General features: G+C 37.6%; 1 protein-coding gene across 4 annotated transcripts in view; it reads right to left on the bottom strand.

Annotated features, from left to right (window-relative positions):
• LOC107218349 (zinc finger protein 569) overlaps positions 1–18,836 on the bottom strand; it is a 125,292-nt gene that overhangs the window by 78,914 nt on the left and 27,542 nt on the right. For 2 of the 4 annotated variants that reach the window (XM_046746076.1, XM_046746077.1), the window contains exon 9: positions 17,128–17,650. The exons of 1 other annotated variant lie outside the window; for it this stretch is intronic. In XM_046746076.1, coding sequence (XP_046602032.1) covers positions 17,283–17,650 — 368 coding nt within the window. In that variant the 3' untranslated portion in view covers positions 17,128–17,282. Of the gene's footprint in view, positions 1–17,126; positions 17,651–18,836 lie in introns of those variants that run through there. One more of the 4 variants, XM_046746078.1, reaches the window with a different exon arrangement.

Raw genomic sequence — 18,836 nt, 5'->3', positions numbered from 1 at the left:
AGTTGAGTGGACCATTGAAGACAGGCTGTGCAAAGCTGAAACCGTGTACGTAAAAGGAGAAGAAAAACGAGATTGGTTGCTCAAAATTGTCCCGAAAGTTCAAATCATCGATATGCTGGACTTTGACTGTCCGTCGCTTCAAACCTTGCAAAAAACTTCAGCTATGTCTCTAAGATGCGACGTTCATACAATACCCAACGCAATCTGTGCAGCACAAAACGTTTTGATACTTCAAAATTGGCTACAAAATCATCATACTGTTCGGATGACGAGGGTGTACGATTTGTGTTACTGCGCAGAAGCGTCTACAAGAACGGTCCCGCATTCCTGGGGAATATATCATCCTGGTTATGATACTGTGGAATAGAATTATTGCACTATCGTTGTGAAGTGATTGTAAACTGTATCCCAGAAATTGTACTCAATAAAACTGTTTTTTAAAGAATATTCATGAAATAATTTTACACCTTCACCTTCACCTTAGCTCTTAAGAGAGAATTTTTTTCAATACAAAGCTTATGTAAGATTCAACCTTGCCCTTCATCCTTGACCGAGCTGTACTCAAACCGAGTTATGTTTTGCATTCCTGGAGCGATAGTAACCCAACACCGCGGATCCTTGGCTCTAAATATACTCGTATACTACCGCAGCTATCGGTCGACCTTGCACTCTGGTCTTGTCTGAACCCTTCCAAAATTCATCGTAGAGTTCGCATGACAGTTACAAGACGCAAACGCAGCTCGAAACCCTCCATCGTTGCTTAGTGGTGTTCGAAGTAGCATTTTCTTAGATTTTAAGACTGAATTCTAGATACAATTACAAGGTACAAGACGTACGTAGGATTTGAGGTATACAAGATGGTTAGGCGATAAATGAAAAAATATTCATAATTTCAATCCTTTTTTCTTTTGTTTATTGAACGTAAGACTTCCACGGGACACTGGATATTTGAATGTGATACTCAGATTATACGTATACGAATTCAAGTTGACCGTACGGTCCGCCAAGATAGCGTAGATGCAACCGTATCTCCTCACTGGCTGTCGTCACCATCTGGAATAAATCTTCATCTTCTTAGAGCGCCTTGATCAGTCGGTTCGGTAGAAAAATCGTGAAAGAGTCCTCCAAGTCCAGAACGATTTCATCACCAAATTTCGTTTTAACCCGACGAACGTTACTGACTCGGTATTCGAAGTATACTTCGAGGTACGAAAGCTTTTTCAAGGGCAGAAGTGTCTTCAGGCGAGCGACTTCGTTCAATTTTGAAAAGTCCGTGATCGTTAATGTCGAGTTGTATGTGCTCAAAATCTCTTGTGAGTTGATTGAGGTCAGATCTGATTTTCAGCAGATGTTTTACTTCTCCGATATTCTTGATGAGCAGTTCTAGTCGTTTTTCTAATTCACGTTGTCATTCCGAAGCACTTCTCATTTGCAAGAAAAAGAACAGCTTCAGACTGACGATGAAGTGTTCACTTTTGACTTAAATAACGTTCCCCCACCATATAATTTGAAATTTGGTGGAGGGTGAGGAATGTCACGTGGTGTATATCAAATACGTACGTTTGTGTATGCGCGCGCACTTTTTAGCATTCTTAGAGCGATAGTAACTCAACACCGCAGTTCCATGGATCTGAATTTACCGCGGCTATCTGTCGACCTTGGATATCAAACCGACATCCGAGTAAGTGAAAAACAATTTTCAGAACCATCAATTTTGGAATGTCGCGTGGTTGATGACGTAGAAAAGGAATGTGAGGTGGTTGATTTCACACATCAGCGATATCCGAGTGGATAAAAAACAATTCTCGGAACTATTAATTTTGGAATGTCACGTGGTTGATAACGTTGGAAAAGAATGTGGGGGTGGTTGATGTTACACATCAGCAGTCCTATCGTGGGAAAGGAATGTGGGGGTTGTTGATGTTACACATCAGCAGTCCTACCGTGGAAAAGGAATTCGGAGTGGTTAATGTTACTTATCAGCAGTCCTATCGTGGGAAAAGAATGCGGGACGGTAAAAAAGTTCTCGCCCCTGCTGCGCCCTCTACCGTTGGCAGGCGAGCACTACAGACTTAGACCTTCGGTCGGTAAGATTGTCGGTAAAACAGCATGATTGAAACCTCCGACCGATAAGAATTGTTGCTAAAGCAGTGCGATTTTTCACCGTCGACCGATACAACTGTCGGTAAGGTTGCACGGTTTTGGCTTCAAGTCGGTACGGCAGACTGTGACGTCATCGCGGAAAAGGGTTTGAGTCTGGGGAGAATGTCGGTAAGTGTCGGTAACAGGAATCTGCGTGTAGAACCCGCATAGCTATACTACTTCCGAGAATTGTTTGTCTGAAAGTCGTTTAAGGCCGGAGCGGGTCTCTCAGAATTCAACGTCGCACCGAAATCTTCTGACACATGCCGCTTACCGTCGAGTCGAAACACGTCGGACGAATTGTCCGTCAGTCTAGATTTGTTAAAGGCCGTGAGAATCTTTCAGAACCTTCTGGAAGCTCTCAAAACCTGGCACACGCCAGGATTCTAGGTCGAACTTTCTAGGCTCGGTAATGCAGTCATCGATCTCGCTCGATGAGCATGATTTTCTTTACCGACAAAGAGCATGATTTATCCCACAAGGGGTAACACCACGGCAATTTCAGACGTTTTTCACCAACAATCGTGGTCATTTGGAGGATTTTTTACCGACGATCATGGCCATTTGAAGGATTTTTTACTGACGATCATGGTCATTTGGGAGATATTCTTACCGACGAACGGTCGGCAGAGCACGTTTTATCTTACGAGAGTGGGGGTTACTTTCAAGGGTTTGCGTCTGGGATGCACGTATAGGCGGATTGGTTGGCTTGGTCCGAAAAGAAGGTGTTTCTATCTAGAACTCTCCTTGTTATACTACTCCCACGTTCTGAAGATCCATGCAGCCTTCCTATCAGTAAGGACTATAATCACGTGAGCCATGGTCCACGGTTCACAATTACACTCTGCCGTCTTTGACTTTATGGTTTCCTTGATTATATCGTGGACAGCTAACCACTGCCTATACGATGAAACCAGTGGAAGCGAACATTGAGTTACAATAAGTCGTCGCCTTCCACTCGGTAACTTTGACTGGGAAGCATCCTACGTACATGCCTCTGTCACAGGAATCCCCAATGATAGGTAACTTGGACAGTAAGGTGAAGCAGCTAAATTATTGTACAGGTTGGTGTCAACGGCGAAATCACGGGTAGGATATAACGTGTCATCTATCGGCAATCTTCGGAAACGTGTGACGTAATCTTAACCGATATTCACCACAAAAGGAATGACCCAATTGCGATGGGGAACAAATGACCAATCAACTAGAAGAAGGATCACCTGGCGACAACGGCGAGATCAGTACATCGGACTCCGAACTCTGCCTATTCTACGCTCAATCCGCCAGGAGACAGCTTCATTACTACCTTGCTCTCGTTTTGATTTCCTTCGGTTACCCTTCTTTCTTCCTTCACCGCTATCGCTATCGTTTGTTCTATCGCTACCGTTTAACCACTACCCTCTATCGTTTTGCACTATCGTTAGCTTCTTCCTTCCCTCTAAATTATATTATCTTTCTTTCTTCTCGCCTTCTTTTGTTGTTACCAAGTATTATTTGTAAATAATTGTTTTTATTTTTGTTTTTGCCTGTATTCTGATGAATGTGGAAGGTCGAAAACATACGTCAATAAGGGGAGATAAATGATATAAATAAGGGGACGGTGAAGAATTTGAATCTCTTGTTGACATGAAAGAAAAAGATGAAATCAATGGACAGGCTTGGAAAAGAAATAAAAAATGAAATGACAAGAACGATAATAAATACGACTTTGACTATCAATTGAATAAATTAAATATAAATAAAATGTAAAGGGAATATAAATAAAATATAAATAAAATGTAAATGAAATATGAATAACGTATAATAACTCTTTAAATCCTGTCCATCGTCGAAATAATTAAAATTACACATTCATTCAGACATTCATAAATAAATTGAAATAAAATACGCCGGAATTAATACACACTCGGATATAAAATTGTCTATGATGATAATTAAAAAAAGTTGATAAGTCATAAATATGTTAAATATCACTTATCCCTTAATTTAGTCCTCGGCAGCAGCTCCGTTGTGTGATTAATTATATTATGTTGGAACTTCTTCGATGAGGTTCACGTTCACGGCTTTTTGAAAGTTTTCCCTCCTCATCTCAGTATTGAGGGACCGACAGGTTTCGTAGACTGCACACGTTAAATTTTTAATAACAGTAGCGAAGATCACACAGATTCCTCTTATTTGGTGAAATTCGTGTTGTGAATAATTGAAGTAGGTACTGAAGTTAAGACAAGACTGAAATTTTGACTGGTGCGGAGTATTCCATCGGTGGACTATTCAGGTTGGCGTCTTTCCGCAGAGTCTCTCAAATACTCAGCCGTTTCGCCCGCCTGACACCGAAATCGTAATGGCTGTACTAGGTAAAATTTCGCGGGCACTTTTGAATTTAAAATATCGTCACATATTTATTATAGATTGAATCCAAATGAAATTATGCAGGTCAGCGAACGTGATGTTCCAGAATCGTTCGACGCTGAAATATGTTATTCCCCATACAAACTGAGCGAACACGTATTTTTTTGTTTACCCTGAAAAAATTATCCAACTCCGATATCGATTTTTTAAGATTTAAAAATAAAAAACGTTTTTCGCCAATTTGAGGAGCCAAATATTCGAAAAATTGCCGCCAAATCCGTAATTCTCAAGCTTTTTCGACGATTTTTGTTTCATTTGATCCGGAATTATTGTACTCTGTCGAGGAAAAAAAAGTCCCAAAAATTTTGAAAATTGCCGACAATATCGACGTTTTTGGAAAATATAAAAAATCACTTTTCTCAAAAACCCCATTGTTTTTTTCCTCAAAATTTAATATGTTTTTCGGGGTGATATGGACTACTTACCTTATCAATGGCAACTGGTATTTTTTCTTGCTTTTCGAGTAATTGACTATTTTATTCTCTGAATTCCTGCACGGCCGAATTTTCACTGTTTAAATGCTATATACTCGTGGGCTTTCGTTTTTCGAGAAAAAGAAATCTAGCAAAAGAAAGATAAGGAAAAGATGTGATTTGTTTGGTAAAATAATTTATTTTTACGCAGATATTGTACACAGTTGTAACACAGTTGTAATTTGTTGTCAGTCGAGCTACTATTTCGTGCTTGTTGCGCGCGATTTGTGGCTGATTTTTCTCTTATCTAACTTTCTTCGTACCTCTATCCACTCATGATCAGCTGTCCGAGCGACGTAAGGTCTCTTTCCCTTTTCTTCTACGACAGTCTTCCACATGTGGCACTTTTGTATACCCGCATAGCCTTCCACTTGACTCCATTCGTTGATTTTCTTTTTTCGGAAGGACAGAGACCATGAGATTTATATAAGAACGGTGGGAAAGTTAGCGAGTAGGAAAAATAGAGAAGTGGTATGCTGGACGTAACATTTGAAAAAAAAAAATTCTTCTAAGATAATTTTTACCGGAGTTATTCATTTAACAACTACCGTTTGACCGCCCGTTCTCGTATGCCCCCCACCGCGTCACCGCGCCGCCGTTTCACGTTGCCGCGCTGCTGGGATGCGACGCCTCGCGTTTGCCTCGATTAACTAATTAATTTTAATAAAAATAGAGCTCAAATCAGAATGAAAAAATTCATGGTCAACCCTTGAGGCATGGACGAGATATAGTATTTTTTTCAAATCGTATTATTATTAAAATTTAATTGATAATAAATCGCAAATAAGTAAAACAAATGTAACTCCGGTTCGAATAAAGATGAAGAGGTTTTTTTTGTTTTTAATTTTCCGTCTTAAAAACAGAAATAACAATATTAAAAAATGTTTTTCGTAAATCAATAATTTCAGCAATAATCCTATTTGTTAAGTAGGAAAAATTTTCTTTCTTTTTTTTTCGACCTTTGTCGATGGAAAAAAAATTGTTTTCAATCGCATTAGTAATCTCCATATCTGTAAGTACTACGAGAATTTTTTTTTCACGCTGTAACCCCATTATGTCGGATTCTATTGGTACCCAAAGTTTTTTCGAAAATCGCTATGTGTTGCCATAATGTACGAGATAATCGAATAATTTTTGGACTGGTTTTTGAAGCACTAATTTCACACGCGACGTGTGAGTTTCGAAGGTTTAAATTTATAATTAGGGAAACTGGATTAAAATTAAAAAAAAAAAAAAAAAAATTAGTGGTTTTTTACATTTTGCCGCGAAATTAAAAATTAGTTTCTAAATCAAAATTTTTTTTCTCATACACGAAGCTGAGACATACTACTTTTATATGAAACATTTTTTTCTCACGCCGATAGAAAAAAATTAAAAATTAAAATTCGATTTTCTTTTCCACATTTTTATAAAAAATCAGCTGTTAAACTGATATAGCGGCAAAATCAAAGGCTCATTGGTTGAGGTCGAATCTGCCTATGAAAAAATCGGCGAACCTGTTCTCGAAAAGAACAGGAGTCAGTCGATTACATGCCTTATTCGCCTGTACTATAAGTGGAGAATCGCGCCAGTTTCAACGATAAGTCCTCATCTAAGGGTAGCAAAAATTAGCGTTACAATATATGTATATATATATATAATCAAAGTTTACGTGAGCGTGGGCAGTTAACAGTAATTTCAATTGTTGTCAAGATGGAAAATTATAGTGACAGTTATTGAGACCATAATGAGTAGATGAGTTTTTTGCAGTACAAAAAACAAAGAAAAAAAAAAAGAATTGCGCACGATTATTTCACAAGTGAGTATTCAACGCTGAAGCGTTCTGCAAATGATAACTTGTAGAGGTTATGTCAGAATACCAATTATTTACAAATCATATTGAACGAGTATTATAGCGTCCGAATCGTGGAAGTAAAAATTCAAAATATGTGAATTATAAACCGATTTTATTATAATTGAAATTGAGAAATCAGGTACTATTGACTCAGTGATTGAATTATAATTCGATATGAAGACTTACGCTGAAAGATGTGTGCCGCCTTCAGCAGTGGTTAAAAGAAATGAAGAGGAAGGACTGGAAGCCAAACCAAAATAGCACATTGTATTCAGCTCATCTCACAAATGACTACTTTAACAGGACAGGTTTCCAAATGACGTTGAAAAAGAACAGTGTACCAACTAAATTCTACGACTCAAAATCGGAGTGTTCATCTTGCCACCGATTAAGGGAATATGGACATGGCTATTCATTTTTCAGGTGAGTACCCTTCCTCAATGCAACATAAGGTGGGAATAAATCAACTTAAGCTTCGTTTGTTATGTTAGTTCCCATTGAATGAACACGATTCTATGAAGCAGTGGATAGCGAATATGAACGTTGGAACGTGGGCTCCATGAAATGATAGATTTCTATATTCTGACCACTTTGAACCCTCCTGCTTTTGGAAGAAAAGTAAAAATTATATAACTCTATGAAAAGGTAGTATCCCAACTTTATTTAGTAAGATCTTGAACTATTAACCCCTTGTAGGTCAGAGACAGCTCAGCTTGCATAAAGACACGTTGATTTCTTGATGCACTATTGCGTCAATGCCGTCGGAGCGATTAATTACGTAAAGATTATAAGGTGTTCGGTTACAGAAAAATCGTTTATAGCACATATCTGTGCATTTCCATTGTTGTTATTTATTAGTAACCGTTATCTGTAGGTGAAAAGTTGCAGCAGACCGAATCTTAGGATAAATCCCATCGTCCTACCACAGTGAATGTAACCAAAGTACATGATCTTGATGAGCTATTGTCTTTCACAGTAAATACAACCGAATTTCACTTGGGAACAATGAATCTGAGACGGCTAATTTTTTACACTAGACAGTTATGCTGGCAACACAGAGAAATCTACAGCGCTACAGTCAGCCGAGCGTGAAATTGGATGTTGGATTGAACAAGTCATTATCCCAGCAGTATTCTAAAGTTAGATTCGACGGTCATGGGTTACGTTACTTTTTTTGAGATTCAGTTTGTTTCGCGCTCGTCACTATGGCACTACAGGTTTCTCTGTGTTACCAATCTAACTGTCTTCTGCGAAAAATTAACCGTCTCAGATTCGTTGTCCCTAAGTTACATGATATTAATGAGCCATTAATTCAGGTAATTGTATAATTCTTGAATGTTGTTAGGTTTACCTATGATGTTTTTTTTTTGTCTTCTGTTCAGTGTAATTGACTCCTAGATTTTGTTGTCTCCGTACATGTAACAAACGAGAATGCCAACGCCATAGACACTGATAGTAATCGTCTCAGTTTGAGTACTAACCTTCTCAGTTCGAGTAATAGTATGTGAAAATATTACTCAGTGTACCACTTTTTATAGAACCATGGAGGAAATACGAATCTTAATTCAATTCAAAAATTATATTTAGTTGACTCTAGAGATAACCTATGTACTCCGTCGACACTAACAAGCGTACGCATTGATATGTCGAGAAGTTCAAAGACAGTCTCAGATGATCATCACTACACAGATACTCCGAAGACCACTAGAAAGAACCTGCTTCAAACCAGGGACGTACTGTATGTGAAAAAAAAATGTATACAAACACAGATAGAATACATAGGTCGCTTGAAAAAACCAGTAACATCTTTGCAACACATCATTACCAAACTTCGGAATGAAAGGTTAGTATCTGAAAATGCATTGAGTTCCTTGGAATCGATACCGGCCGAAGGTGTTTCGGAACTAATTGGACGTGCTGCTAAAAATGGTAAAGTACGTATCACAAGAAAAAATGATCTGCCTGCACTTCGTTATTTTGCTTTGACACTTCACTTCTATTCGGCAAAGGCTTATAATTTTGTAAGAAAAAATTTTAATTTACCCCTGACTGATCCTCGTATGTTACGATACAGGTATCAAAGCATAAACTGTGAACCTAGCTTTACGGCGAAAGTTTTGCTCCTTTACAAATAAAACTGGACAGTGAAAGAACTAATAACAAGGAGGTATTCTGTGGTCTGATACTCGATGAAATGGGAATAAAAAAAGGAATTCAGCGAAACAGAGATGGTAGTATTAGAGGTTATGTGGATTTTGGTACTACTTTGGAGTCGATTAATGATCTAATAAAAGAAGCCAAAGATGTCCTTGTTTTGTTGATAGTTGCTATTGATAATCATTGGAAATTACCAGTTGGACATTTTCTCCTGAATGGCATCGGATCAGAATCATTGTGCAGTTTGGTCACTGATGCATTGATAAAATTGCATGAAATTACCGTTCACGTGGTCTCCCTAACTTCAGATGGGCCTAGTGAACACTTTGCCTTGGTGCAATTGTTAGGTACCAGTTTTAAGATGCCTCATCCGCAGCCTAACTTTCCACACGCCATATCTGAATATCGGATACACGTAATTTTTGACGCTTGTTATATGCTCAAATTAATCAGGAATTGTTTGGGTGCCTTTAAGATTCTATATGATGAGGCTGGGAATAAAATCGAGTGAAGATTTATCGGAGAGCTTGCACATTTACAAGAGATTGAGGGCTTGAGAGCAGGTAACAAATTGCGACACAGCCATGTACGATACTTTAAACCAGCTTGTTAAAGGGTTTCGCTTCGCTGAGCCCTAGTCAGAGTTGGTTTATGGAAAATGCTGGATGGATCGATGTCGCAAAAACGAAAAGATTAACCGATGCTGGTGGTAACTTTGATGTAGTTATTCCCTTAAGCATGATGTTGGGTTTCGCTGAAGACTATCGCAAAATTATCGTTAACGCGAAGCATGAGCTTATTCTTACAATATCTAAAACTGATTTGAATGCTATCGTTCAACTCAAGATGAAGATTTTAAAATCGTTTTAGAACAACTGGAATGGTTAGTACCACATGTGAAGCCGTCTGATCAACGAAAAATTTCGTTGTTGAATTTCATCGAAAAAGATTCACCTGTTTCCATGAGCTTCCGTAGCTAGGAGGTGTGCGAATATCCTTGACTACCTGCTAACACGAAACATGTTTGGGCTGTGAAAACGTCCACCCAATTGAAGAAACCACGATTTGTTGTACTCGGTTTTCAAACGAATCGAAAAACATGGACATGAGTCACTATCGCTTCGTATTGCTCTACGAGATGTACATCAACTTTTAAGCTACGTCTTACGGCAAGGACACTGAGCCTTTATTGACGAAGAGTGAATTTCTGCAATACGAACCTTTGATTTTCATCGACTGTTTTAAACAAAACAAAGCCCTTGTATCTGGACCTGCTGATATTCGTATCGAAATCGAGGCTAAGAATAACTTTCCGGCTGGTACATCTGCATACTGTTTAATTTCACATGACTGTATAATTGAATGTAACCTACTAAGTGGTGGGGTGAGAAAGTTGGTGTAAAACCGAGCAGATTGCAGCATTTTGGTCAAGTATGTTTCACGATTCAAGGATTCAAAAGATCGTGTCTCGGTTTCACACTAAAAGAGTTGGCGGTTTCATCTCTAAACGTCGAAACTTATTCGTCAGTTTACCTTTTCGAACCACCATACGACTGGGATTGTTTATCTGCTCATTTCAAAAGCTAAAATTCGTGGATACACGTAATTACTATGGACTATCTTGGAGTAGCGGTGATGTACCTTTCGACAAGCTTGCTCTCATCCTGAGATGTGAAGCACTACGTAATGCTTCGAAAGTTCACGTAAAGGGATTGGGAAAGACAAAATGGTTAGAGAACATTCTACATGAAAATAAGTTGAAGTCATCGATTTGACGGACCTGGGACGTTTTTCGTTGCAAAGGTTAACCCTTAATGAGTAAGAATTTCTTCTCTGCATGCACGATATAAGGAGACTGTAGTGTGTAGATGTTATGTTTACCCTTTTTGAATCCTTTGCTTCCGATGAGAAGCCCGTAAGACGGCAATGCCGTCCAATAAATGAGATGCTGGTGTGCAAATCATTAATCTACGAGAGAATTTTGTTGAAATATGAAATTTGACAAACTGGTGAATTTGAAAAATTAACGACGGAGCCAGGAATCGAACCTGGTATCTAGAGATGCTTTACCGGAGACTTACTCCACTAGACCACCTAGCCGCCCTGACTCTGTTGTCGTTAATTTCTCTCATCACCAGTGAGTTCAAATTTATTTTCCTGTGCCCGATTTATGTATGAGTAAGGATTTCTTCTCTGCATGCACGATGTAAGGAGACTGTAGTGTGTAGATGTTAACCCTTAATAGTCACACGGGGTGAAATCAACCCCGACTGTTTTTCGACGTGCCATACCTTCCAGAAATTTTGAGAAAATGGGACATGTATCGCCATCTGTAGGTAGTTTGGAACTTCTAGAAGGGAGCCTCGTCGGTTTTATTAGAGAGGGCCCGTTAGTTCGATTGACACAGCCGCTCGAGCAAGAGGGCTCGAAAATCTGAGGTTCAAAGAAATATGGTTTTTGGAACGGTCGCTAATTTGATCATTCCCACCTGAAAGTATGCTATTTCAGGTTTATGAAACGATTTTTTCTTTTTTTTTTTAATGGAAAATTCAAATCTCTGCATGATTTTTTGTGAAAAGTTTTTTTTTCTGAATTTTTTTTTCAACATTTTCTTTTTATATTAATAATGACACGACTTGAAAATATTCGGCATGGTCTTACACACAAGGGTTGAAAATACATTGCAGTATTTTTTTTTTTCAATTTTTCAATTATTTCTTACTCTCCAAAGTGAGCGGGGTTGATTACACCCCCAATGACTTTCACGTCACAATTGGAGGTGTGACTATTACGGGTTGAACAAGATGCTGGACACTACACTTGAATGTGATCACCATCATAGGTTATTACGTCCGAATTGTGCTACTACAAACATATTTTTTTTTACCGAATTTTTTATCGAAACATAAAAGAGTAGAGCTTTGTCATGAAACTATCGCATAAGAAACTCATATGTTATCACTTTTATACCAACATTATGAATCTATGTTAACCGTAATCGTAAGTTATTTAAATAAAATCTTCTTTCCGCAATCTCAACCATTATTCTTAAAACACACATTTTCTCAGATTCAGGATATAACTTTTCAGAATTCAACGTTTCGCTGATCGACGGGGGCCGCTCGACGTCATATTGGTACTCGTCAAACGATTCCGAGCACTATTTGTCTTCGTAAATTCCGAGAATTCGTTCAGGGTCGCAGTAGGTGTGGTTCTAGAACCTTCAACGTTTCGCCGATCGACACAGGTCGCTCAACATCATGTCGATACTTGTCAGATGATCCATTTGTGTTCTGCGAATTCGTCGTCGATGCAGGTGCCGATTTACAATCTTTGACGTTCCGCCGATTGACGCAGGCCGGTTGACGTCATGTCACAATTTGTCAAACGATCCGTTTGTTGTCTGCTATTTCAGCATCTATGCAAGTGTGGATCCAGAACTTACGACGCTTTTCCGATCGACGCGAGCCTCTCAACGTTGTGTCACAACTTTTCTGACGATTCTAAGAACCGTTTACTTTCCAAAATTCTGCGAATTCGTCTCTGCTAACCTCATAACATCACGCTCCCCTCGCTGACTCATGGTGGAAGAACCTTCTAGAAGCCGATTCTTGTCAACCTGCGTGAGTCGAATCTACGTCTGGATCTTGCTCGATGCATGTTGGTAATGGTAGAGCGTGAGATTTTTACCGATGATAATAAAAAAAAGTAACTCGAATTTAGATAATTTTATCAACAACGATGGTAACTGAGGTTTGAATTTCGTGACTGTGTTTCTTCTACGATTGAATTTTCGTTAGTATTAACAGTCAATGATGACAAGATGCAATTCATGAAATGATGCTTTTATTTACGACGTTTCGGCAGGACCCCGCCTACCATCATCAGGTTTCTTAAAAAAATATTATACAGAGAATTACAAAAAATTGGCTAATTTGAATTTAACATATTTTACACTTTCAACTTTCGATTAAAATTATTTATATACATAAATGCCATTATTTGTTATAGTTGTTATGTTGTCATAAAATAGAAAAATATTATACACTCACATTTTTAGACATTCCTTAGCTTAACAGCTGTGTCTTACATGGAGTTATAGAAGGAAGTGAACTATCCGTCTGTCAAATTGACCTGCTTAAAGTTAGTTATCATAACAATGATATAATGTCATATATTTATCTGTGTGATTGTTATTATACTGGACACTTTGTTTGCATGACCTTTAACAACGTATGTTTTTTGCGATATTATGAAATGTCGAATAATATTATTCTTGGATGTGAAGGTCATGAACATCAAAACACTTTTTTTGTGTTAACGTTTCAGCCCGGATGGGGGCCCTCCTCAGAACAATTTATTTAGAACATCTGTCACGAACAGAAATTATAAAATAATGTACAACTAAGTTATAACAAAATTGAATGTGAAAGGTTTAGGTAATAAGCAGGGATGTTCGTGCTAATATAAATGAGAGGAATTACCTGATGATGAACTGACACTTTCAAATAACGAAGAAAAGGAACCAACTAGTATTTAGTGAATGCGTGTTAGAATGACCGAGTAAAACACAAAAGTTCATTTTTTAAAAAACACTACGACAGCGATACGAAACTCCCAAGCATTCATCCTGGTTGTTAATTGAATAAAAACACACAACGACCGTTCTAGGTTTCGAGTCTGGAGCACTTTTGCACGTTTGGAACGTCAAGTGTGTAGTGGGGGGAAACCGATATCAGTCATTATCAGAGCAAGCACAGAGTCAACGGGTTAAATAGAAATCAGAAAATGTTAAGAAGGTAAAATCGAGAGCAAGCTCAGTCGGTAATAGATAGTTACGATGGGTGTATAACAGAGGTGTAAATAGTACTCAGATGTTCAATATCTTGTCTTCGATTGACAGAATTGGGATGTGCAACAATATTGCACATTTCTAACAATAACCTATTGTAGTACAATGGTTCAACATCTATAATGCTGGCTTGAGAATAATTGAATGAATGGTCAAAATCGATGGCATGCCTAGTCAGTGCAGTATACTTATCCTCATGTTCATGGTTATTGCGTTTATGTTCAGTTATCCTGGTGTGTAGTTGCCTACTTGTTTGACCTATGTAGGACATGTTGCATTGGTTGCAGGGAATTTTGTAGACTACACAAGAACGCATACACGGGGGTAAAGGGTCCTTACCAGAGTCAAACATAGAGGATAGATCATGTGCACTTTTACCCACAAATTGGATTTCATACTTAGAGAATATTCTGTTGAGTGACTCAAACAAACCCGCAACGTATGGGATGGAAACAAAGTTTTTTTGATTAACTTGAGCACCAGATGCATCATTGTTATTGTTGGAACTGATCGATGAATAATTAAATTAAAAAATGAACTTTTGTGTTTTACTCGGTCATTCTAACACGCATTCACTAAATACTAGTTGGTTCCTTTTCTTCGTTATTTGAAAGTGTCAGTTCATCATCAGGTAATTCCTCTCATTTATATTAGCACGAACATCCCTGCTTATTATCTAAACCTTTCACATTCAATTTTGTTATAACTTAGTTGTACATTATTTTATAATTTCTGTTCGTGACAGATGTTCTAAATAGATTGTTCTGAGGAGGGCCCCCATCCGGGCTGAAACGTTAACACAAAAAAAGTATTTTGATGTTCACGACCTTCATATCCAAGAATAATATTATTCGACATTTCATAATATCGCAAAAAACATACGTTGTTAAAGGTCATGCAAACAAAGTGTCCAGTATAATAACAATCACACAGATAAATATATGACATTATATCATTGTTATGATAACTAACATTAAGCAGGTCAATTTGACAGACGGATAGTTCACTTCCTTCTATAACTCCATGTAAGAAACAGCTGTTAAGCTAAGGAATGTCTAAAAATGTGAGTGTATAATATTTTTCTATTTTATGACAACATAACAACTGTAACAAATAATGGCATTTATGTATATAAATAATTTTAATCGAAAGTTGAAAGTGTAAAATATGTTAAATTCAAATTAGCCAATTTTTTGTAATTCTCTGTATAATATTTTTTTAAGAAACCTGATGATGGTAGGCGGGGTCCTGCTAAAACGTCGTTAATAAAAGCATCATTCCATGAATGGGATCTTGTCATCATTGACTGTTAATACCAACGAAAATTCAATCAAACGATGGTAACGCAGAGCGCAAAACAGATGTTTTCTCTGATGATCGATACGGTGGTAACACATAGCGCAGAGCGAATGAAGGTTGTGATAACGTCAGTCTCGGTGGTGATAACCCCTCCTCTCTCGAAAAAGTTTGTCGCCACGGCTGTGTCGGTGAAGTGGGAATTTGTATCCAAAACTCTCCTTGTATTACTACTCTGGCGCGGTTTTTGTGACAACTTATCGTACAAGATGGCGGAAATTCAGCTGGTCAATTGAATGCACGAGCTTACACGTTGGGTATAAGATAATATCCAATCCAGTGTATTTATATATCAGTGTCTATGGGCTTACCTACTTTGAGTTAGGCGGGCGTATTCAAGTAGTTACGACACCTGGTGGCACCCGGAAATGCAATTTTCTTCTTTTTGATTTTCTCGAAAACCGTATGGGAGCAAATAATAAAAATTAGAGAGCAATTAAGAATAATTCGAGAGCAATTATTTGTCGTAAAAGCCTTCAAGAAGAAATCCGAAGCTCGCAGGCCAACTTTGCATAGATCTGTGTGTTTTTATACATCTTCAATCGACGGACAAGGATATTTCGTGCTGTCATAAGTTCTATGAGATTTTTTTTCTCGACTGTGTAACTTCTCATCTTTCTACTACTCAATAAAAATAATTATCAACATGTTTGATGATGAGCATGTAGCAATGCGTTGGAAAAATATTCCAAACCGTGTGTGTTCATGAATTAATGTGGAAAAGAAAGGTTAAATATCAGTATTAAAGTAATATACTCTCTAGTATACTATATTTACTAGGTTCCACTGAACATATCTGAAGTTACTTTTAACTTTTTCATGAAATACGAGATTCGACATCCAAGCCTTTACCCTCGTTTAAACCCTGAGGTTCAGAGCAAAGTTTTTACTGACTGGATGTGTTGAAATGGGGCGCCAAAAATCCAATTACCTATCTGCGGATCACCGTATTACAATTTGTTTAACATACGGACATACACTTTCAGAAAAACACAAACACATGTAGTATGAGCCATGAACTTCAAATCAAGGTTCTGACTGACTAAGAAGGTTGAAGTAAACTATTGGCGATTCGAAAACGACCTGGACCTGTGTCGTATAAGTGGTTTAGTATGTATCGCTTCGGATGGACACACATTCTAAAAAAAAACACGTGAATGCATATCGTGTGAACCATGAACTTCTAATCAAGCTTCCGACTGATTAGGCAGGTTGAAGTAAACTACTGACTATCCGAAAACTGGCTGTGTACTTCTGTCGTCCAGGTGGTTTAAGAAGTATACCTCTGAACAGATATTAGACAGGAAAGCAAACGCGTAAGGCTTTCTCTAGTATACTTCGTACACTAAAGGAGTGCCTGAGAATACGATCTTGTTCTCTCTTTCCCAAAACGTCTAGGAATATAGAAATTTTTTCCACCGAGGTTTTCCTTGATAAATTATCCACTTATCCACTAAAATCTCATAATTATAATCAAGTGTTACGATGCAAATTTTAAAGCCATAGTTTCACTTGTTTTGATTAGTTTTCCAAAAGGTTCAAGTTGAACGGAAGTCTTCATGTTGTAGAGTTGAAAAAATTAATGCTTGAAGAGTCTAGAGTTTAAAGAACGTAACAAGATCATGTTGACAAATGACCGCTGATTCTTATTCAAATTCTGAACATATTATGAACGTGAGTTGAGTGTCAATATCACTAAAATATTGAAAATTATTTGAAGTTTTTTATACACGAACTTTTCTGGACTGAAACCAGTAAGATATCTTGTAATTGTGTCTAACAATAAATTTAACTCAAAGAGAATTTCTTAGTACATAGTGCGATTTGAGTCATCGAATAAACCATAGGAGTAGTTGCCAATTTTTCTGCGAATGAATGCAATCTCAAATATTTAAGATTTACGTTGTTTACGAAAATATACAGTTTCATCATTTTTTTTATTTGAATATAAAGCTCACAGTTTATTAAAAACATCTTTTTCGTTTTCATAATCTAACCGTCGATTTTAGAATACAGCATATATTTTCGTTTCCATTTTTATCTACTTGTGTAACCACATTCAAATCACTACATCCATTGCTGTGTCAATAGCCGCTTCCGGTTCTGCAGGAATAGTTATGCCCCCGGTGTCTATGTTCTCTTCTTCTTCTCTAGGGATTGCCAAGAAGCAATGCATCGTCTCGTCGTCTTCTTGATCCATCGTCAAACTCCCGCTCTTAGAAACGTGCTCACTCGTGGGCAATGTACCTTCCAAATCTTTCGACGGTATTTGAATCGTAATGGTCTGCGATGTGCCATCCGCGGACGTCGACGATGTCATTAAATTCGCCTCGATTGTTTTACCGTCTTTCGAAAATGCGCCAAGACAACTGTAGATCAATTGAGCCGCAGCTATGTTACCCGGAAATACCTCCACGTTCTCGTCACCTTATTCGTAGAGAAAACAAAATTTGTTATTTAGTATAAATGAAAACATAATTACGATGGTACATCCAAGTAAGCCGCTGAAAAAGAGAGTGAATTTTGAGAATTCATAACTCGACAACCAATTATTCAATTCGATCTAGGTTTGTTTTATTTAAAAGTATAACATCTGTACACCCACAAAGACGGAATCTGTCGCCCCGGAATAAGCAATTAAAGTGACACGTTCAATTTAATTTGACGATAGCTTGGGTAATATAGGGATCCGTTAACTCGAGTGCGGGCAAAATGTGAGGCTAGCGAGCGAATAAAGCTTGTAGTTACCAGATCCCTACTTTATCTAAACTATCGTCAACCTAAATTGACCGTGTCACTTCGGTTACCTATTCTGGAGGCGACAGACACCGTGTCGGTAGGTATACGTCAAGCTTCATTTAATTTTTGTTTTTAAAATCAGAATCCATCAACAGGTGGCTATAGGTAATGGCATCAACCTTCTTGTTCAATGATAGGTGTTAGCATGATGTTACTTCAAAGCACATTGCCGGATGACTATACGAGAACTACCCCGCTCCGACCTTATCTTCATTCAAATCTATTGCGTACTCATAGGTAAGTAAGCTCTGAGTAAATTTTCATGTAAAAATATTGATTCATTCGCGTGGTACTGTCAAAAAACAAAAATTCGAAAATATTTTTTGTCTCACAAACTATTTGACTGGTTTGTTCCGCCTAAACGCAAGTTGTACACTACCAAGTAGTATAACTTTAAAAACAAAGTATAATTTTTGGACTGTAAAAAGTGTTTATAAAATTTTTGAATTATTCCATACAAAATTTTCGGCTGTCTCGGAAGAATACCACTCTATTTTTTGTTAGTTATATTTCTATAACTAAAATACGACATATATTTTTTGAGTATTTTCCAAGTCGTGGAACAGGGCGAAAAATAATAATAACAATAATAATGAATCTTAATAATTCTCCGTTTCTTGAGGAAACCAAGCAAGCGAAATTCTAGCTGCATAACAAGTGAATGTTGAAAGGGTGTTGATTTTTTTTTTTACTATACGATTTTGGATACGAACGAATATCCTATAGGAAAAATGGTTTTTGGTAAATTTCTTCGTCGGGTTCGGAATCATTAGTTTTTTGAACAAAACAACTTTTCATAAAATTCCTATATGCA

The sequence above is a fragment of the Neodiprion lecontei genome, chromosome 7 (assembly GCF_021901455.1).
Source record: "Neodiprion lecontei isolate iyNeoLeco1 chromosome 7, iyNeoLeco1.1, whole genome shotgun sequence".
In the NCBI taxonomy this organism is placed as follows: Eukaryota; Metazoa; Arthropoda; class Insecta; order Hymenoptera; family Diprionidae; genus Neodiprion; species Neodiprion lecontei.
Note: the sequence above shows the minus strand (reverse complement) of the source record. Positions and strands in the feature narration are given on the sequence as shown.